The sequence below is a fragment of the Oncorhynchus clarkii genome, chromosome 24 (assembly GCF_045791955.1).
Source record: "Oncorhynchus clarkii lewisi isolate Uvic-CL-2024 chromosome 24, UVic_Ocla_1.0, whole genome shotgun sequence".
NCBI lineage: Eukaryota > Metazoa > Chordata > Actinopteri > Salmoniformes > Salmonidae > Oncorhynchus > Oncorhynchus clarkii.
This window is the reverse complement of record NC_092170.1, coordinates 12,064,111-12,082,441: the sequence shown is the minus strand read 5'-3', so window position 1 is coordinate 12,082,441 and position 18,331 is coordinate 12,064,111. Positions and strand designations below refer to the sequence as shown.

The following is an 18,331-nucleotide window of genomic DNA, read 5'->3' as shown; positions in this document are numbered from 1 at the left end:
CATCATGGGCATTAATATGCTCTCCTTTGCTGCTATAACAGCCTCTACTCTTCTGGGAAGGCTTTCCACTTGCTTCCATTCAGCCACGAGCATTAGTGAGGTCGGGTACTGATGTTGGACAATTAAGTCTGGCTCGCAGTAGGCGTTCCAATTCATCCCAAAGGTGTTTGATGGGGTTGAGGTCAGGGCTCTGTGCAGGCCAGTCAAGTTCTTCCACACCGATCTCGACAAATCATTTCTGTATGGACCTCGCATTGTGCACGGGGGCATTGTCATGCTGAAACAGGGAAGGGCCTTCCCAAAATTGCACTGCACATGGTGATCTTGGGCTTGTGTGCAGCTGCTTGGCCATGGAAAGCTTGTGTGCAGCTGCTTGGCCATGGAAACCCATTTCATGAAGTTCCCGACGAACAGTTATTGTGCCGATGTTGCTTCCAGAGGCAGTTTGGAACTCTAGTGAGTGTTGCAAACGAGGACAGATGATTTTTAAGTGCTACGGGCTTCGGCACTCGATGGTCCCGTTCTGTGAGCTTGTGTGGCCTACCACTTCGTGGCTGAGCCGTTGTTACTCCTAGAAGTTTACACAATAACAGCACTTACAGTTGACCGGAGCAGCTCTAGCAGGGCATACATTTGACAAGCTCTGAAAGTCACTGAGCTTTTCAGTAATGCCATTCTACTGCCAATGTGTCTATGGCGATTGCGTGGCTATGTGCTCGATTTTTATACACCTGTCCGCAATGGGTGTGACTGAAAAAGCCGAATCCACTAATTTGAAGGGGTTTCAACATACTTGTGTATGTATAGTGTATGCTGTAGCACGTTAACACAATCTGCTCGTATATTTGCTCAAACAGTAGAAGATCTAAATTCATATTCCCATGAAACTGATTGAGAGCAAATGGTTGGCATGCAGATGCAGCTTGGGCGTTTCACCGGTAAAACCAGAGGAATTATCATTCACAATTGACAGTATGTATTTGAGCCGATATGTGTTGGTATAGGCAGATGATGCATTTCTGCGTATTATTCAATGGTCTACATCGGTACAAACTTTGTTTGAGAAACAGTGATGTCATACATTTATTTTGCGAGGCGGCACCTAAAGAAATGTCACTACGCCACTGGTAGTCCCAGCATTTGTTGGGGACTGGCATCCACCAGTGTTTTTGTTTTATGGCACAGCCACGTCACATGGAAGTTTTATAACATAATGCTTTATAAGAAGAATTAGTGCTGACTAGAGGTCGACCGATTATGATTTTTCAACACCGCTACCGATTATTGGAGGACCAAAAAAGCCGATTTTAAATGTTGTATTTATTTATTTATTTGTAATAATGACAATTACAACAATACTGAATGAACACTTATTTTAACTAAATATAATACATCAATAAAATCAATTTGGCCTCAAATAAATAATGAAACGTTCAATTTGGTTTAAATAATGCAAAAACAAAGTGTTGGAGAAGAAAGTAAAAGTGCAATATGTGCCATGTAAGAAAGCTAATGTTTCAGTTCCTTGCTCAGAACATGAGAACATATGAAAGCTGGTGGTTCCTTTTAACACGAGTCTTCAATATTCCCAGGTAAGAAGTTTTAGGTTGTAGTTATTATAGGAATTATAGAACAATTTCTCTATACGATTTGTATTTCATGTACCTTTTGACTTTTGGATGTTCTTATAGGCACTTTAGTATTGCCAGTGTAACAGTATAGCTTCCGTCCCTCTCCTCGCCCCTACCTGGGCTCGAACCAGGAACACATCGACAACAGCCACCCTCGAAGCAGCGTTACCCATCGCTCCACAAAAGCCGCTGCCCTTGCAGAGCAAGAGGAACAACTACTCCAAGTCTCAGAGCGAGTGACGTTTGAAACGCTATTAGCGCGTACCCCGCTAACTAGCTAGCCATTTCACATCGGTTACACCAGCCTAATCTCGGGAGTTGATAGGCTTGAAGTCATAAACAGCTGCTGGCAAAATTTGAGTTTGAATGTTTGAATGAATGCTTATGAGCCTGCTGGTGCCTACCATCGCTCAGTCAGACTGCTCTATCAAATCATAGACTTAATTATAACATAATAACACACAGAAATACGAGCCTTAGGTCATTAATATGGTCGAATCCGGAAACTATCGTCTCTGAAACAAGACGTTTATTCTTTCAGTGAAATACGGAACCGTTCCGTATTTTATCTAACGGGTGGCATCCATTAGTCTAAATATTCCTGTTACATTGCACAACCTTCAATGTTATGTCATAATTACGTAAAATTCTGGCAAATTAGGCGGCCCAAACTGTTGCATATACACTGACTCTGCATGCAATGAACGCAAGAGAAGTGACACAATTTCACCTGGTTAACATTGCCTGCTAACCTGGATTTCTTTAAGCAAAATATGCAGGTTTAAGAATATATACTTCTGTGTATTGATTTTAAGAAAGGCATTGATGTTTATGGTTAGGTACATATTGGAGCAATGATACGCACCGCATCGATTATATGCAATGCAGGACACGCTAGATAAACTAGTAATATCATCAACCATGTGTAGTTAACTAGTGATTATGATTTATTGATTAATTGTTTTTTACAAGATAAGTTTAATGCTAGCTAGCAACTTACCTTGGCTTACTGCATTCGCATAACATGCAGGCTCCTCGTGGAGTGCAATGAGAGGCAGGTGGTTAGAGCGTTGGACTAGTTAACTGTAAGGTTGCAAGATTGAATCCCCCGAGCTGACAAGGTAAAAATCTGTCGTTCTGCCCCTGAACAAGGCAGTTAACCCACCGTTCCTAGGCCGTCATTGAAAATAAGAATGTGTTCTTAAACTGACTTGCCTAGTTAAATAAAGATTAAATAAAGGTGTCAATTTTTGGGGGCCAAATCGGTCTCCAAAAATACCTATTTCCGATTGTTATGAAAACTTGAAATCGGCCCTAATTAATAGGCCATTCCGATTAATCGGTCAACCTCTTGTGCTGACCTGCCATGGTTGTGAAATTCTCTGACATGGTTGTGACATAGGTCTACTAAATTTAGTGGAAGTCCACACCCTGCAATCATACTGAGAACCTCAACGTCTTCATAATGCCTATTTGTGCACATTTAAACCAGGGGATGTCATCATGATGAGTCTCAGTGCTTCTTATCCTTTCACAAAGTATGTGACCCGTGGAGGGGAAATCACAACACTCGAAGTTGACCTTCAGGCACAGGTCAGCTCCCCCACACTCTTTCTCTCTCCCTCTCTGGTCTGTAGAAACTGCGTCCTCGGGGTCTGGAGCTGCAGCAGGGGGAGCTGGGAGATCTGGTGGAGCAGGAAATGGCTGCCACATCAGCCGCCGTGGAGTCAGCAGCCGCCAGGATAGAGGTAACCAGCTCAATTTGTGTCAATATGTGTCACCATCATCACCAAGGAGGATCCAGACAAAAACAGAAGTGTGTATGTGTGTGTGAAAAGAACCCTCTGGTTTCATTTTTCAAAAGGTGTCTAATTTCCTCTATTTGTTCTATTCCATTGACAGGATATGCTCAACAAGTCGCGTGCAGTCGACACAGGGGTTAAGATGGAGGTCAACGAGAGGTGAGTCTCCTGGACATGTCTAGTAAGAAAAGCTCATTTTTTTTTCGTCCCCTTTTTAAAACGTTTCCATGGCGTGCCCTAATGAACACAACCCTGGCTTTGAGAATCACATAACTTTCAAATGAGTGAAACGTTTCAGATCAAGATGTGGAGCTGCCGAACTAATGTGTCCTCTATCGCCCCCCATAGGATCCTGGCCTCCTGTACAGACCTGATGCAGGCCATCAAAGAGCTCGTTCTGTCTTCCAAAGATCTGCAAAGGGACATTGTGGATAGTGGCAGGGTGAGAAACAGAAACCTATCATATGTGCATCATAATGTATAATAATATAAACGGAGTGGCTAACTCCGCTATTGATGCAGAGATGAATGCGCATGTGCTGTATTTTTAAATGTAGCTGCTGCCCACTTTGTTGCCTATATAGCTTCTGCTCAGTGCTCCCACTGCTGCTTCCCCCTCATTGACATGGAGGGGGAAACTTCAGTGTTCCTAATGTTTTGCGCACTCAGTGTATATTCCAATATTCCACCAGGGGGCAGCATCCATGAAGGAGTTCTATGTCAAGAACTCTCGCTGGACTGAAGGCCTGATCTCAGCCTCCAAAGCCGTGGGCTGGGGTGCCACGGTAATGGTGTAAGTAGTATCACACTTTTTCTTCTAACGTAACCTCGTATTACTGCCCCGGAGCACTGTTACAGCAGTGTTACTACTCCACAACACCATGGTATTCTGGAATACACTCATTTAGGCCAGAGGTTTTTCCTGACTACATGACTCCAGCCCCTTACTGTATAGCCTATAACCGTTGAAATAGTAGCATGATGTACTACATTACCCATAATGCTCTGTGTAATGTTTCCCATAGAGATGCAGCAGACCTGGTGGTGCAGGGCAAGGGCAAGTACGAGGAGCTGATGGTGTGTTCGCATGAGATTGCAGCCAGCACTGCACAACTGGTGGCCGCATCCAAGGTGAGACGGTACTTCTTGTGTAGTGATATCAATCAATCAAATATATTTATAAAGCCCTTTTTACATCAGCCGATATCACAAAATGCTGTACAGAAACTCAGCCTAAAACCCCAAACAGCAAGTAATGCAGATGTTAGAAGCACAGTGGGTAGGAAAAACTCCCTAGAAAGGCCAAAACCTAGGAAGAAACCTAGAGAGTATCCAGGCTCTGAGGGGTGGCCAGTCCTCTTCTGGCTGTGCCGGGTGGAGATTATAACAGAACATGGTCAAGATGTTAAAACGTTCATAGATGACCAGCAGGGTCAAATAATAATAATCACAGTGGTTGTAGAGGGTGCAACAGGACAGCACCTCAGGAGTAAATGTTAGTTGGCTTTTCATAGCTGATCATTCAGCATTAAAGACAGCAGGTGCGGTAGAGAGAGAGTCCAAAACAGCAGGGCCGGGACAAGGTAGCACGTCCAGTGAACAGGTCAGGGTTCCATGGCCGCAGGCAGAACAGTTGAAACTGGAGCAGCAGCATGACCAGGTGGACTGGGAACAACAAGGAGTCGTCATGCCAGGTAGTCCTGAGGCATGTTCCCAGGGCTCAGGTCCTCTGAGAGAAGATAAATAATTAGAGGGAGCATACTTAAATTCACACAGGACACCGGATAAGACAGGAGAAATACTCCATATATGACAGACTTACCCAAGCTCCTCTACACATAAACTATTGCAGCATAAATACTGGAGGCTGAGACAGGAGGGGTCGGGAGACACTGGCCCTGTCTGACGATACCCCCGGACAGGGCCAAACAGGCAGGATAAAACCCCAACCACGTTACCATGTGGTAACTGAAACTGTGCATGTGTGCGTGAGACACTCACAACCGGATGTACATATGCCAACCTACATCTCTCTCATCACTTGGTGTGTCAACCATATCTCTACATGTGTTTAAGACACACCCATGACCCATTCGTGTTGGTAACCCAGCCACTCTCTGGTCTGTTGGGCAGGTGAAGGCAGACAAAGACAACGCCAACCTGGGCCGCCTGAAGCTGGCATCCAAAGGGGTCACACAGGCCACCGCCGGAGTTGTAGCCTCCACCAAGTCCGGGAAGTCCCAGATCGAGGAGAAAGGTGAGTGGATTAACATTAGTGTGGCCATGGATTTACAGTGAGAGATCAACATGACATGTATTGACTTAATGTTTTGTGACTGAATGCTGAATTTTTTTCTTTCTCTCTCCCTCCTATGACTGTGTGCTTCAGACACCATGGATTTCTCCAGTATGACCCTCACTCAGATCAAGAGGCAGGAGATGGACTCACAGGTAAGAGCTGTGTGTGTGTGTGTGTGTGTGCGTGTGCGTGTGCGTGTGTTTTTGTGTGTGTGTTACAAGTCTAAGTAAACTGTGTTTTTGTGTGTGTTGTCAGGTTTCGGTTCTAGAGCTGGAGACAAAGCTGCAGAAGGAGCGAGAGCGTCTAGGAGAGCTAAGGAAGAAGCACTACGAGCTGGCCGGGGTGGCCGAGGGCTGGGGGGAGGAGGACGAAGGTGCGTATGTGTGTCTCAACATGATTACTCAGAGGCACTATGGCAGAAATAGCGGTTGTGTGTGTGATTTCTTTTTGGCCTTTTGGTTGTGTTGAAGCCCAGTTTAATATCCCTCTACTCTTCTCACAGGTACAGGTTGAGGTCTGCTCCCCACCTCTCCTCCAACCACAAGACTGACTTCTCTCTCGCTCTGCCTCTTGCCCCATTTATACACTCTTCAGTCTTTCTCTTCCTATTTATTTTTTTATTTTTATGAAAGCCAAATAAAAAGGTGCTTTTTTAAAATGCTCCTCTTGCTCCCGGTGGCTTCCAATGGGACAGTGATGATGAGGGAAAGTGACGGGGGATGGATTGACTACCTCCCCTGGCCCCTCCCCCTCGACTGTTGAGGAATAGCACACGGATCCTTTGTCTTCTACCAACGGTTCGTTTTGTCCCAGTGGGAGCACCACTGCTGTGTGTGTGTGGAGCGACCAACCACGAGCACAAGTTCTTCACAACCAGACATCCTACAATGCATTGCACAAGGCCCAATCCCTCATCAGAGGGAGACTTGACTGATTGCCAGTTAGACCCCACCCCTTGCCCACCCAATGTCTCATCAGTGCAACAAAAACAGGCGTGTGTGTTTTTCTCCCACTAAACAGTTGTTGCGTTGTTATTCTAAGTCGTAGAGTTGTTGCCCTCGCCAGTTTCTCCTGGGTCCTCTTTTTCCTCTCACTGTGAGCTTTTACCTCTCTAACCCAAACCCCGTCTGAGCTATATGCCCACCGAGATACGGACTTCTGCCTTTTCGCCTCCTGGTTTAAAGACCATGATGACTGTTGTTGTTGTTATTAGAGTTGACTGTTTAGACACCCAGCTACCCTGAGGATACACTAGAAATAGATCTGTCCCTGAAGTGAGCTCTGTCTGTTGAAATGAATGGGGTTTAGGTTCTCTAAAGACAGTAGTGTGGTGTGTCTGACCAGAGAGGACTGCTGCTGACGTTGAAGTGGTGTGTGATGCTCTGGGGCTGCTTTGAACCCCTGGTTGTGTTCATTAGGCACAACACGGAAGAAAACGGAGTGAATCTAAAAGGTACTACCTGAATGTGTCCAATAAGAAACACTTGTTTTCGTTTTCCTTTGCAAAACTGTATCCTACACCTTGTCCTATTGAACACGACCCTGATCATGCTGGACCGTTGATTGGCTGTGTGGCTGTGAGCTTCCTGGTCTCTGTAACGTAGCTGGAAAATGGACTTCAATAAGCTGCCGTCTGATAATTTACTATTTTTTCCCCCAGGGGCTCCCCCACATTGATTTGAAAGGAATGGACTTAAGAAAGATGGTGGAGTGAGCAAGTAATAAGCAGAAAGGCAGGGAATTGGAATGCAGCCATACACACCCACACTGCTGGGTTCTCATCAGCTTCACCAGACGACGTAGCTGTAAAGACAGAGAAACCGACAACTTCCATCTGTCTACAGTAGCAATAACACCTGGGCCGTGTTCATTAGGCACCAAACGGAAGAAAACTGAAACGGGGAGTATATATCTAGACCTGTCCAATAAGTTACATTGACACAAGAGGGCAGTGTTTCACAGCAGAGCTACTACATTACGGAGACTCGTCATGAATTCTCCTCCACCTCTCTCTTGCCAGTGGACACTAGTGCTCTTCAATCTGGCTTTATGAAAAGAAATGGGAACATCGTATGTTGTCGAGTACACAATGAGTTAGGTTAGTAGGGTTTCATCCAGTATTTGTTTTCCTTTGAAGTACTTTAGCTTCTCTTGAGCTTGCCTGGCGCAATGGAACCAATGAAATAGTCCCAAATGTGCTTCAAAACACGCCCATCTGGCACTCCAGTCCAGGCTCAATGAAAAGCAATGCAATTCAAAAATGTATGAATCCTATTTGGACCCAGATCTGGTTTAATCATAGCATACTTTCTCTGTGTGTGATGCTCTTTGAGTTTGTCTTCCTGTGTGTCTTAATGCCCCTTTGAGTATTTAATATTCTGCTATGCTTTTGGCTGTTTTATATAAAAAGTTGTGACACTGGGTATTTAATGACGATTTAGCGGTGTACTTCCGTCACTACTTCCTGGTTATTAACCTCTCACCCTTTGGTTTGTGTCTGTAGTCCAACCAGCTCAGCCAGCCTTTCAAACTGCCGCTCACTGTAGTCGATGAGAAACAAACAGTACTCAAAATAACATTTGAAATAATGTCTTTTTATGATATACTAAAAACTATGTATGTGGGTTTGTTTTATTTTTTCAGTTTTTAAAATAAATATTTCAACTCATTAATATGACCAAAGCTTGTTTGTTTAGTTATTTTGCTCACTTCGATGAGGACTGGTCAAGGTAAGCTGCTGCATTTTTTTCAAAGTCCTTGAAATGTTCATGAATATTTAATTAGTTCATATTTAATTAGTTCATGAACCCTTAAGTGATTAGGAAAATGTATCATTCAAATGATTAAGTGAGAGACTCGTAGGCTTTCCAGATAGCCCGTCCCATTCCTCTTGTAGGACGCTATCTCATCATGTACTCTTTCTAAGGATTCTATGAGATGTAATGCGCTGGGGAAAATGGGGATAATTATTATGACCTTTTTAATCATTGTGATTGATACAGGAGCTGTAGGATGGATATCTTTCTCTGTACTGTCTAGCGTGGATTAATGTCTAAAATTTAATTATTGTTTAAATGTAGGAAGATTACCAAAATTCCTTCTGTGTGAGTTGTACAGTAATACTGTTATATAAGTGTGATTAGTTGTGGCCCGGAACACTGTGTTGTTCAATCTCAAGACAATGGCACTAAAGGTAGATGGCGGGAGGGGGAGGGGGGGTAGTAGTAGTCAAAATTAACCCAGTATTTACCAGTGTTGTGGAGAAATGTCTCCCTCTTCTCAATAATAAGGTTTCTACTATGTGAGGGAGCCCACAATATCACAAAACAATTACATTGTGTCAAACCATATCTTTCATATCACTCAATCTATTCAGCACAGTATTGAATAGTAGGCCCCTAGTATTTACACAGTTCCATTCCTACCATTGTTACTGCTATACTATATATACTATACTATACTATACACAATAAGATTACGTTATGCCTGGACTGGAGAAAGAACATATCCTCTTTCAATGTTCAGTTATAGCCTTTATGGAGAGTATTGATTTGATTTATTGCATGGAAAACAAAGTTGTGGTCGAATTAACTCTCCAATTGATCTGAGTAGACTAATGCACCAATATCCTGCTGTCTTTTCCACTCATTAAAGAAAGACCTGTTTACAAATACCGAGAGTCATACCTGATTAAAGTCAATTCCTTGACGTCTGTATAGGACCTTGCTGTCAACATCAATGCCCAAGTAAGTACACTGTTGGTTAAAGTTATGTACAGCCGTTTAGCATTTGTCTTTTGCATTCTTTGAACACCGCTCCTTATTGTAACACAAGGCTTCTGTGGGGTTGCCTGTCATGTAGAACAGGGAATCGTGTCTGTCTGCTCTATTCATTATGTTTCTGTCTGCAACATTCTGAACGTTTCACATCATGAAATAGACCCCTGTATCCAGCGTAATGATCAGTCTATCCTATTCTGATAGCCCTTCATTATCAACTCAGCAAATAAAGAAACGTCCTCTCACTGTCAACTGAGTTTATTTTCAGCAAACTTAACGTGTAAATATTTGTATGAACATAAGATTCAACAACTGGGACGTAAACTGAACAGGTTCCACAGACATGTGACTAACAGAAATGGAATAATGTGTGCCTGAACAAAGGGGGGTCAAAATCAAAAGTAACAGTCAGTATCTGGTGTAGCCACCAGCTGCATTAAGTACTGCAGTGCATCTCCTCCTCATGGACTGCACCAGATTTGCCAGTTCTTGCTGTGAGATGTTACCCCACTCTTCCACCAAGGCACCTGCAAGTCCCCGGACATTTCTGGAGGGAATGGCCCTAACCCTCACCCTCCAATCCAACAGGTCCCAGACGTGCTCAATGGGGTTGAGATCCGGGCTCTTTGCTGGCCATGGCAGAACACTGACATTCCTGTCTTACAGGAAATCACCCACAGAATGAGCAATATGGCTGGTGGCATTGTCATGCTGGAGGGTCATGTCAGGAAGAGCCTGCAGGAAGGGTACCACATGAGGGAGGAGGATGTCTTCCCTGTAACGCACAGCGTTGAGATTGCCTGCAATGACAACAAGCTCAGTCCGATGATGCTGTGACACACCGCCCCAGACCATGACGGACCCTCCACCTCCAAATCGATCTCACTTCAGAGTACAGACCTCGGTGTAATGCTCATTCCTTCGATGATAAACATGAATCCGACCATCACCCCTGGTGAGATAAAACCGCGACTAGTCAGTGAAGAGCACTTTTTGCCAGTTCTGTCCAGCGACGGTGGGTTTGTGCCCATAGGCGACGTTGTTGCCAGTGATGTCTGGTGAGGACTTGTCTTACAACAGGCCTACAAGCCCTCAGTCCAGCCTCTCTCAGCCTATTGCGGACAGTCTGAGCACTGATGGAGGGATTGTGCATTCCTGGTGTAACTCCAGCAGTTGTTGCCATCCTGCAGGTGTGATGTTCGGATGTACCGATCCTGTGCAGGTGTTGTTACACGTGGTCTGCCACTGCGAGGACGATCAGCTGTCTGTCCTGTCTCCCTGTAGCACTGTCTTAGGCATCTCACAGTACGGACATTGCAATTTATTGCCCTGGCCACATCAGCAGTCCTCATGCCTCCTTGCAGCATGCCTAAGGCACATTCACACAGATGAGCAGGGACCCTGGGCATCTTTCTTTGGGATTTTTTCGGAGTCAGCAGAAAGGCCTCTTCAGTGTCCTATGTTTTCATAACTGTGACCTTAATTGCCTACCGTCTGTAAGCTGTTAGTGTCTTAACGACCGTTCCACAGGTGCATGTTCATTCATTGTTTATGGTTCATTGATCAAGCATGGGAAATAGTGTTTAAACCCTTTACAATGAAGATCTGTGAAGTTATTTGGATTTTACGAATTATCGAGACTTTACGAGACTTATCCTGAAAAAGGGCCGTTTCTTTTTTTGATTAGTTTATTTTCCAGGTAGACTGCATGGCAAGGAAGTCCGACAGTCTCAATCAATCTCTCAATCTGGGGATCACTGCAATTCCATAGAACTCTCAGCCCTCTTCAGTCCTGGAGGGAAGACTTAGTTCTACATGTGTATATGAGTCCCTTTCACACGCTCGCACATACAATCTAAAAATATACATTTTCAAAATGGAAATTGAGTGTGAATCAATCTGTATAATCTGAAATCTGAAACAGCAAACTCTAATCTAGAGGGATTAGACCCTACAGTAACTCCTGGACCTGTTTTCTATCTGCCACACACACTTCTATACTGCATACACAGACAGCCGTACAGTACCAGTGAATCCCACCATTTATTGCTAATCGAACACTACGGAGTTGTGTTCATTAGGGTACACAGCGTTTTTCAACAGAATGCAAAGGCAAATGTTTCTTATTTAGTCCCTCCCTGTTTCTGTCCATTTTCTCCCATTTGGTGCCAGGAGAGCATGCTGGTTTATTTATTTCAGTCTTCATTGTTAACAGGTGTCAGGCCCTACATGTTGTCCTCTCTCTGTGGGTGTTTCTGAGCAACTAGAGGTAAACATTCCTTCCCCCCTATGCTGTGCTGTGTACTGTACTGTTGGCCTCAGCTATGGGTGATCTGTGTTGGGATCTCTTCCTGAGTCCAGACCTGAGCACCCAGCGAAGACATCTGACCAGACTGACCACACACACACACCACCGTGTCTGTATTCATTTTTCTTTGGCTTTTTTTTTTACATTAAAGAGTTTACCCAATGTATTAATTTATTTCCAATTGTTCATTATCAATGTCCTGTACAACAATGTGGAGGATGCTGTTTGCTCGGCTGTTGTTTGGCTGATTTGTGTTGTAGGCTGATGCCGTGTTGTGTCCTCTCTAATCCATTACAAGCAGGGAGGGGAGGAGTGATTCCATGGCTCCAAGTGAGGCTGAGCTATTTTTAGTTCCCTGCGGTTGGTTGGGAGCTGAGCAGGCACTAGGCTCCATCAGGTCCCCTGGCAGAGGGCGAGAGTGAGAGCGGCCTCTCTCCCCCTATACTCCGATGACTGAGGTTCTCGTCATGAGGCCTGGACGGACCCCACCCCCACATCCCAAACAAACAACACATCCATTCAGACACACTACAGCCCCCTCGGTTGCTCTCATCACAGATGTTAATCTTGACAGGGCTGTTTATTTTTTTATTCCGCTGAAGTAAACAAGGTCTGGGTCCTTTACATTGTCATTTTATTTATCAGATAGTGACTGTGGTTCTGATGCATAGTGCTTTGGATATAGGAGGGGAAAATGATATATTCCACTGAGGAAAACTGGACAATAACAGTAGAACGATGCCCATAACAGCATGTGCAGAATCACAATATGAGATGGAATCTAACGAATCATCACATGCTAGGTCATTCATAGGATGCGTGTGATCTGTTATCAATCGGGTATTTTTGAAAAAAAATTTGGGACCACATGACCTGACCAGGAAAATGTCTTGGGTCTACCCGCATCACAAGACTTTAGTGTGGAGTTGACCTGTTCATCTACTTGAAGCCAGGAGGAGCTATAGTCTTTGTGTGCCTTTACAGGGTTAAAGCTCTAAAAAGGAGCCCTTATTGTTAAGGACTCTTATTGTGAAGCCAGGCCATGTGAATGTAATCACTGTTCCAATGTTTGTGTGAATAAGGGTGTCAGCCATAGGAACAATAAACTATGATCAAACCCAGCCTGCCTCACTGGAGGCCTTTGCTTACATTGTTTTCTCTTGCCTTGCACGTTGAACACCAGTCATTATGCTAACGCTAGTCAGCGTTAGAGGCAGTTTCGTAAGCTAACTTCCTTCATACTGGACACATAGACATAGAAATGGTATTCACAAGTTCATCTGACTGGGGGCGTAGATAAAGGGCATCAATGCCAAAATCCCGAAGTATCTCTATAAGTGACTAATACAGACGTGGTCACTGGACAATAAAATAAAGAGCTTTCCTTTTCTCGGTCTCTCCTCTAAGGGCTGTGGTTCTTGAAAGCAAACAAACAAAACGGCAAATGATACTGCTTTCTCAGGGGCGATGATTTTTCACCAACACAGACTGAGACAGAGCAGAGCTGTTCATTGGACAGCTTTTAGAGGTTAGCCGAGTCCCCGGTGACCTTATGGTGAGATATCACACCAATATACCCTTAAACAGCTAGGAAAGCAGTGTTGCTGTTTGTTTTTATTAACTCCCAATAAAGAGCATACATCTTTAAGAACAGGGGGGGAGTTCCCAGCTACAGCTATAGTCACAGTTCACAGTTCACAGGCATAGGACCGTTTGAGTGTTGTTTCTCAATCTGTTCACAGAAAGATGATTTGAGGCTTGTGGGTTTGTAATGAAGCCTTGTATGGCTAAAAGACACAAACAAACAAGGCCATGAATTAAGTAGGAGTGTGAACTGCATTCATTGTGTTTTCTTCTATCCCTGCTATAGACAGCCAGTCTGTGTGGGTTGGTTTCTGTCCTCAGGCCGGAGCAGGGAATGTCAAGAAGTGAGTCCTAACTCGCCCTCTGGGTCGGCCGAGGTCTGTTCATGAGAAAGCTGATGGGAGGATCGGGGGAGGCGATGATCACACAATGATATGAATGAACAAGTCCAATCATTAATTCAACCTCTTCAGGTGTGTGCATCCTCTTTCTGTAATCAGGTGGTACAGTATGTGTAGTAGGCAACACAGTACCTTCACGAAGGCTCTGTGAGTGAGACAGTATGGCTCACATACTTTCATAAAAGTTTTGGGCCAATAGTTGAATGCAGCCACAGGTTAAACTGAAGCACTTGGGAGAAGCAAATGCTTTCTTTCTTACTTTATTCATAGTACAGAGAAACTCTATGCGTTTGTTTCACAACGCCATATTCATGGCCCGTTGGTCTGAGGCTGGGAGTAAAGGCGGGGTCCAGACAGACAGACAGATAGACAGACAGACAGACAGACAGACAGACAGACGGTGCACGACACCAGCTCCTACCAATGTGCCACACCTCCACAAAATAGAGCCTGTGCGGTTGCTAAGAGAACTGGCCAAATACACAGCAACATCTGCTGCAATGATCTAAGAGGGAGGTGGACTGACCATGCAGCAGAGCCCCCTCTCAGCCTGGCACCAAGCTTCCACTGGAAACCCCTCCCCTTGGGAGAGGGGTTGAAGGGGAAGGAGAACGAGGGAATGATAGGAAAGCGAGAGAGAGGCGAGGGAGAAGATAGGGAAAGTGAAAGAAGAGACGGAAGAGAGGAAAAGCATAGGGATAGATAAGAGAGATGCAGAAAACAGACAAATTGCAGGCGTGGCATCAGCCCACACATTCTCCCATGAAATCTGTTTCCCTCCCAACGAAAACAGCATGGGTTTCGAGCTAAAATAATGATCACATTTGTTTTTGATGAGGCTAGAAGTGGTGATGTATAATCAGTCCTCAAGAGCTGCTATAGATAAGGTGAAGCTTATCTATTTATATGTATGTACAGTGCTTTCGAAAAGTATTCAGACCCCTTGACTTTTTCCGCAGTTTGTTACGTTACAGCCTTATTCAAAAATGTATTAAATACATTTTTTCCTCATCAATCTACACGCAATACCCGATAATGACAAAGCGAAAACAGGTTTTTAGAACTTTTTGCATATGTATTTACATAAATATTCAGACCCTTTGGTATGAGATTCAAAATTGAGCTCAGGTGCATCCTGTTTCCATTAATCATCCTTGAGATGTTTCTACAACTTGACTGGAATCCACCTGTGGTACATTAAATTGTTTGGACATGATTTGGAAAGGCACACATCTGTCTATATAAAGGTCCCACAGTTGACGTTGCATGTCAGAGCAAAAACCAAGCCATGATGTCGAAGGAATTGTCAATAGAGCTCAAAGACTGTGTCGAGGTACAGATCTGGGGAAGGTTACCAAAACATTTCTGCAGCATTGAAGTCCCCAAGAACAAAGTGGCCTCCATCATTCTTTAATTGAAGAAGTTTGGAATCATCAAACTTAGAGCTGGCCGCCCGGCCACACTGAGCAATCGGGGGAGAAGGTCAGGGAGGTGACCAAGAACCCGATGGTCACTCTGACAGAGTTCCTCTGTGGAGATGGGAGAACCTTCCAGAAGGACAACTATCTCTGCAGCACTCCACGAATCATGCTTTTATGGTAGAGTGGCCAGACGGAAGCCACTCCTCAGTAAAAGGCACATGACAGCCGGCTTGGAGTTTGCCAAAAGACACCTAAACGATTCTCAGACAATGCGAAACAAAATTCTCCAAGATTGAACTCTTTGGCCTGAATGCCAAGCGTCACGTCTGGAGGAAACCTGGCACCATCCCTATGGTGAAGCATGGTGGTGGCAGCATCATTTTGTTGGGATGTTTTTCAGCGGCAGGGACTGGAAGACTTGTCAGGATCGAGGGAAAGATGAACGGAGCAAAGTACAGAGAGATCCTTGATAAAAACCTGCTCCAGAGCGCTCAGGACCTCAGACTGGGGTGACAGTTCACCTTCCAACAGGACAACGACCCTAAGCACACAGCCAAGACAACGCAGGAGTGGCTTCGGGACAAGTCTCTGAATGTCCTTGAGTAGCCCAGCCAGACTTGAACCGAGTCGAACATCTCTGGAGAGACCTGAAAATAGCTGTGCAGCGACACTCCCCATCCAACCTGACAGAGAGGATCTGCAGAGAAGAATGGGAGAAACTCCACAAATACAGGTGTGCCAAGCTTGCAGCATCATACCCAAGAAGAATCGATGTTGTAGTCGCTGCCAAAGGTGCTTCAACAAAGTACTGAGTAAAGGGTCTGAATACTTATGTAAATGTGATATCATTTTTTAATTATTTAGCTTTGTTATTATGGGGTATTGTGTGTAGATTGATGAGGAAAAAAAGTATAATTAAATCCATATAGCATATGTATACAAGATGTAGGCTATTGCAAATGGCTGTATATATAGATCTCGTCTGTCTTCAGCCTACGTCACTATCCTATTCTACGTCACTATCCTATTCTACCTATTCTACGTCACTATCCTATTCTACGTCACTATCCTATTCTACGTCACTATCCTATTCTACGTCACTATCATATTCTACGTCACTATCCTATTCTACGTCACTATCCTATTCTACGTCACTATCATATTCTACGTGACTATCCTATTCTACATCACTATCCTATTCTACGTGACTATCCTATTCTACGTCACTATCATATTCTACGTCACTATCCTATTCTACGTCACTATCCTATTCTACGTCACTATCCTATTCTACCTATTCTACGTCACTATCCTATTCTACGTCACTATCATATTCTACGTCACTATCCTATTCTACGTCACTATCCTATTCTACCTATTCTACGTCACTATCCTATTCTACGTCACTATCCTATTCTACGTCACTATCCTATTCTACGTCACTATCATATTCTACGTCACTATCATATTCTACGTGACTATCATAATCTACGTGACTATCATATTCTACGTGACTATCCTATTCTACGTCACTATCCTATTCTACGTCACTATCCTATTCTACGTCACTATCCTATTCTACGTCACTATCCTATTCTACGTCACTATCCTATTCTACGTGACTATCCTATTCTACGTGACTATCATATTCTACGTCACTATCCTATTCTACGTCACTATCCTATTCTACGTGACTATCATATTCTACGTCACTATCCTATTCTACGTGACTATCCTATTCTACGTCACTATCCTATTCTACGTCACTATCCTATTCTACGTCACTATCCTATTCTACGTCACTATCCTATTCTACGTCACTATCCTATTCTACGTCACTATCCTATTCTACGTCACTATCCTATTCTACGTGACTATCATATTCTACGTCACTATCCTATTCTACGTGACTATCATATTCTACGTCACTATCATATTCTACGTCACTATCATATTCTACGTCACTATCCTATTCTACGTGACTATCATATTCTACGTCACTATCCTATTCTACGTGACTATCATATTCTACGTCACTATCATATTCTACGTCACTATCATATTCTACGTCACTATCCTATTCTACGTGACTATCCTATTCTACGTCACTATCCTATTCTACGTCACTATCATATTCTACGTGACTATCATATTCTACGCCACTATCATATTCTACGCCACTATCCTATTCTACGTCACTATCCTATTCTACGTCACTATCATATTCTACGTCACTATCCTATTCTACGTCACTATCCTATTCTACGTCACTATCCTATTCTACGTCACTATCATATTCTACGTCACTATCCTATTCTACGTGACTATCATATTCTACGTGACTATCATATTCTACGTCACTATCCTATTCTACGTGACTATCCTATTCTACGTGACTATCATATTCTACGTCACTATCATATTCTACGTCACTATCATATTCTACGTCACTATCATATTCTACGTGACTATCATATTCTACGTCACTATCCTATTCTACGTGACTATCCTATTCTACGTGACTATCATATTCTACGTCACTATCATATTCTACGTCACTATCATATTCTACGTCACTATCCTATTCTACGTCACTATCCTATTCTACGTCACTATCATATTCTACGTCACTATCCTATTCTACGTCACTATCATATTCTACGTCACTATCATATTCTACGTCACTATCCTATTCTACCTATTCTACGTCACTATCCTATTCTACGTGACTATCATATTCTACGTCACTATCATATTCTACGTCACTATCCTATTCTACGTCACTATCATATTCTACGTCACTATCCTATTCTACGTCACTATCCTATTCTACGTCACTATCCTATTCTACGTCACTATCATATTCTACGTCACTATCATATTCTACGTCACTATCCTATTCTACCTATTCTACGTCACTATCCTATTCTACGTGACTATCATATTCTACGTCACTATCATATTCTACGTCACTATCATATTCTACGTCACTATCATATTCTACGTCACTATCATATTCTACGTCACTATCCTATTCCGTTCTATACAAAATAACATTGACCCTGATAATTGATACATTATGGTGATGTATATCCAAGACCAACAT

General features: G+C 43.5%; 2 protein-coding genes across 4 annotated transcripts in view; both read left to right on the top strand.

Moving 5' to 3' along the window:
* LOC139383144 (huntingtin-interacting protein 1-like) overlaps window positions 1–9,403 on the top strand; it is a 46,348-nt gene extending 36,945 nt beyond the window's left edge. For 2 of the 3 annotated variants that reach the window (XM_071127499.1, XM_071127500.1), the window contains 9 exons: window positions 3,269–3,379; window positions 3,534–3,592; window positions 3,782–3,875; window positions 4,126–4,226; window positions 4,459–4,564; window positions 5,567–5,690; window positions 5,823–5,884; window positions 5,988–6,105; window positions 6,235–8,414. In XM_071127499.1, the coding sequence (XP_070983600.1) occupies window positions 3,269–3,379; window positions 3,534–3,592; window positions 3,782–3,875; window positions 4,126–4,226; window positions 4,459–4,564; window positions 5,567–5,690; window positions 5,823–5,884; window positions 5,988–6,105; window positions 6,235–6,245 (786 nt within the window). In that variant the 3' untranslated portion in view covers window positions 6,246–8,414. Of the gene's footprint in view, window positions 1–3,268; window positions 3,380–3,533; window positions 3,593–3,781; window positions 3,876–4,125; window positions 4,227–4,458; window positions 4,565–5,566; window positions 5,691–5,822; window positions 5,885–5,987; window positions 6,106–6,234 lie in introns of all 3 variants that reach the window. The other variant, XM_071127498.1, reaches the window with a different exon arrangement.
* Window positions 9,404–10,444: 1,041 nt separating this feature from the next.
* On the top strand, window positions 10,445–18,298 carry LOC139382238 (NADH-ubiquinone oxidoreductase chain 5-like). The gene is made up of 2 exons (XM_071126107.1): window positions 10,445–10,466; window positions 16,218–18,298. The coding sequence occupies exons 1-2, from the start codon at window positions 10,445–10,447 to the stop codon at window positions 18,296–18,298; spliced, it is 2,103 nt and encodes a 700-aa protein (XP_070982208.1).
* The last annotated feature ends 33 nt before the right edge of the window (window positions 18,299–18,331 follow it).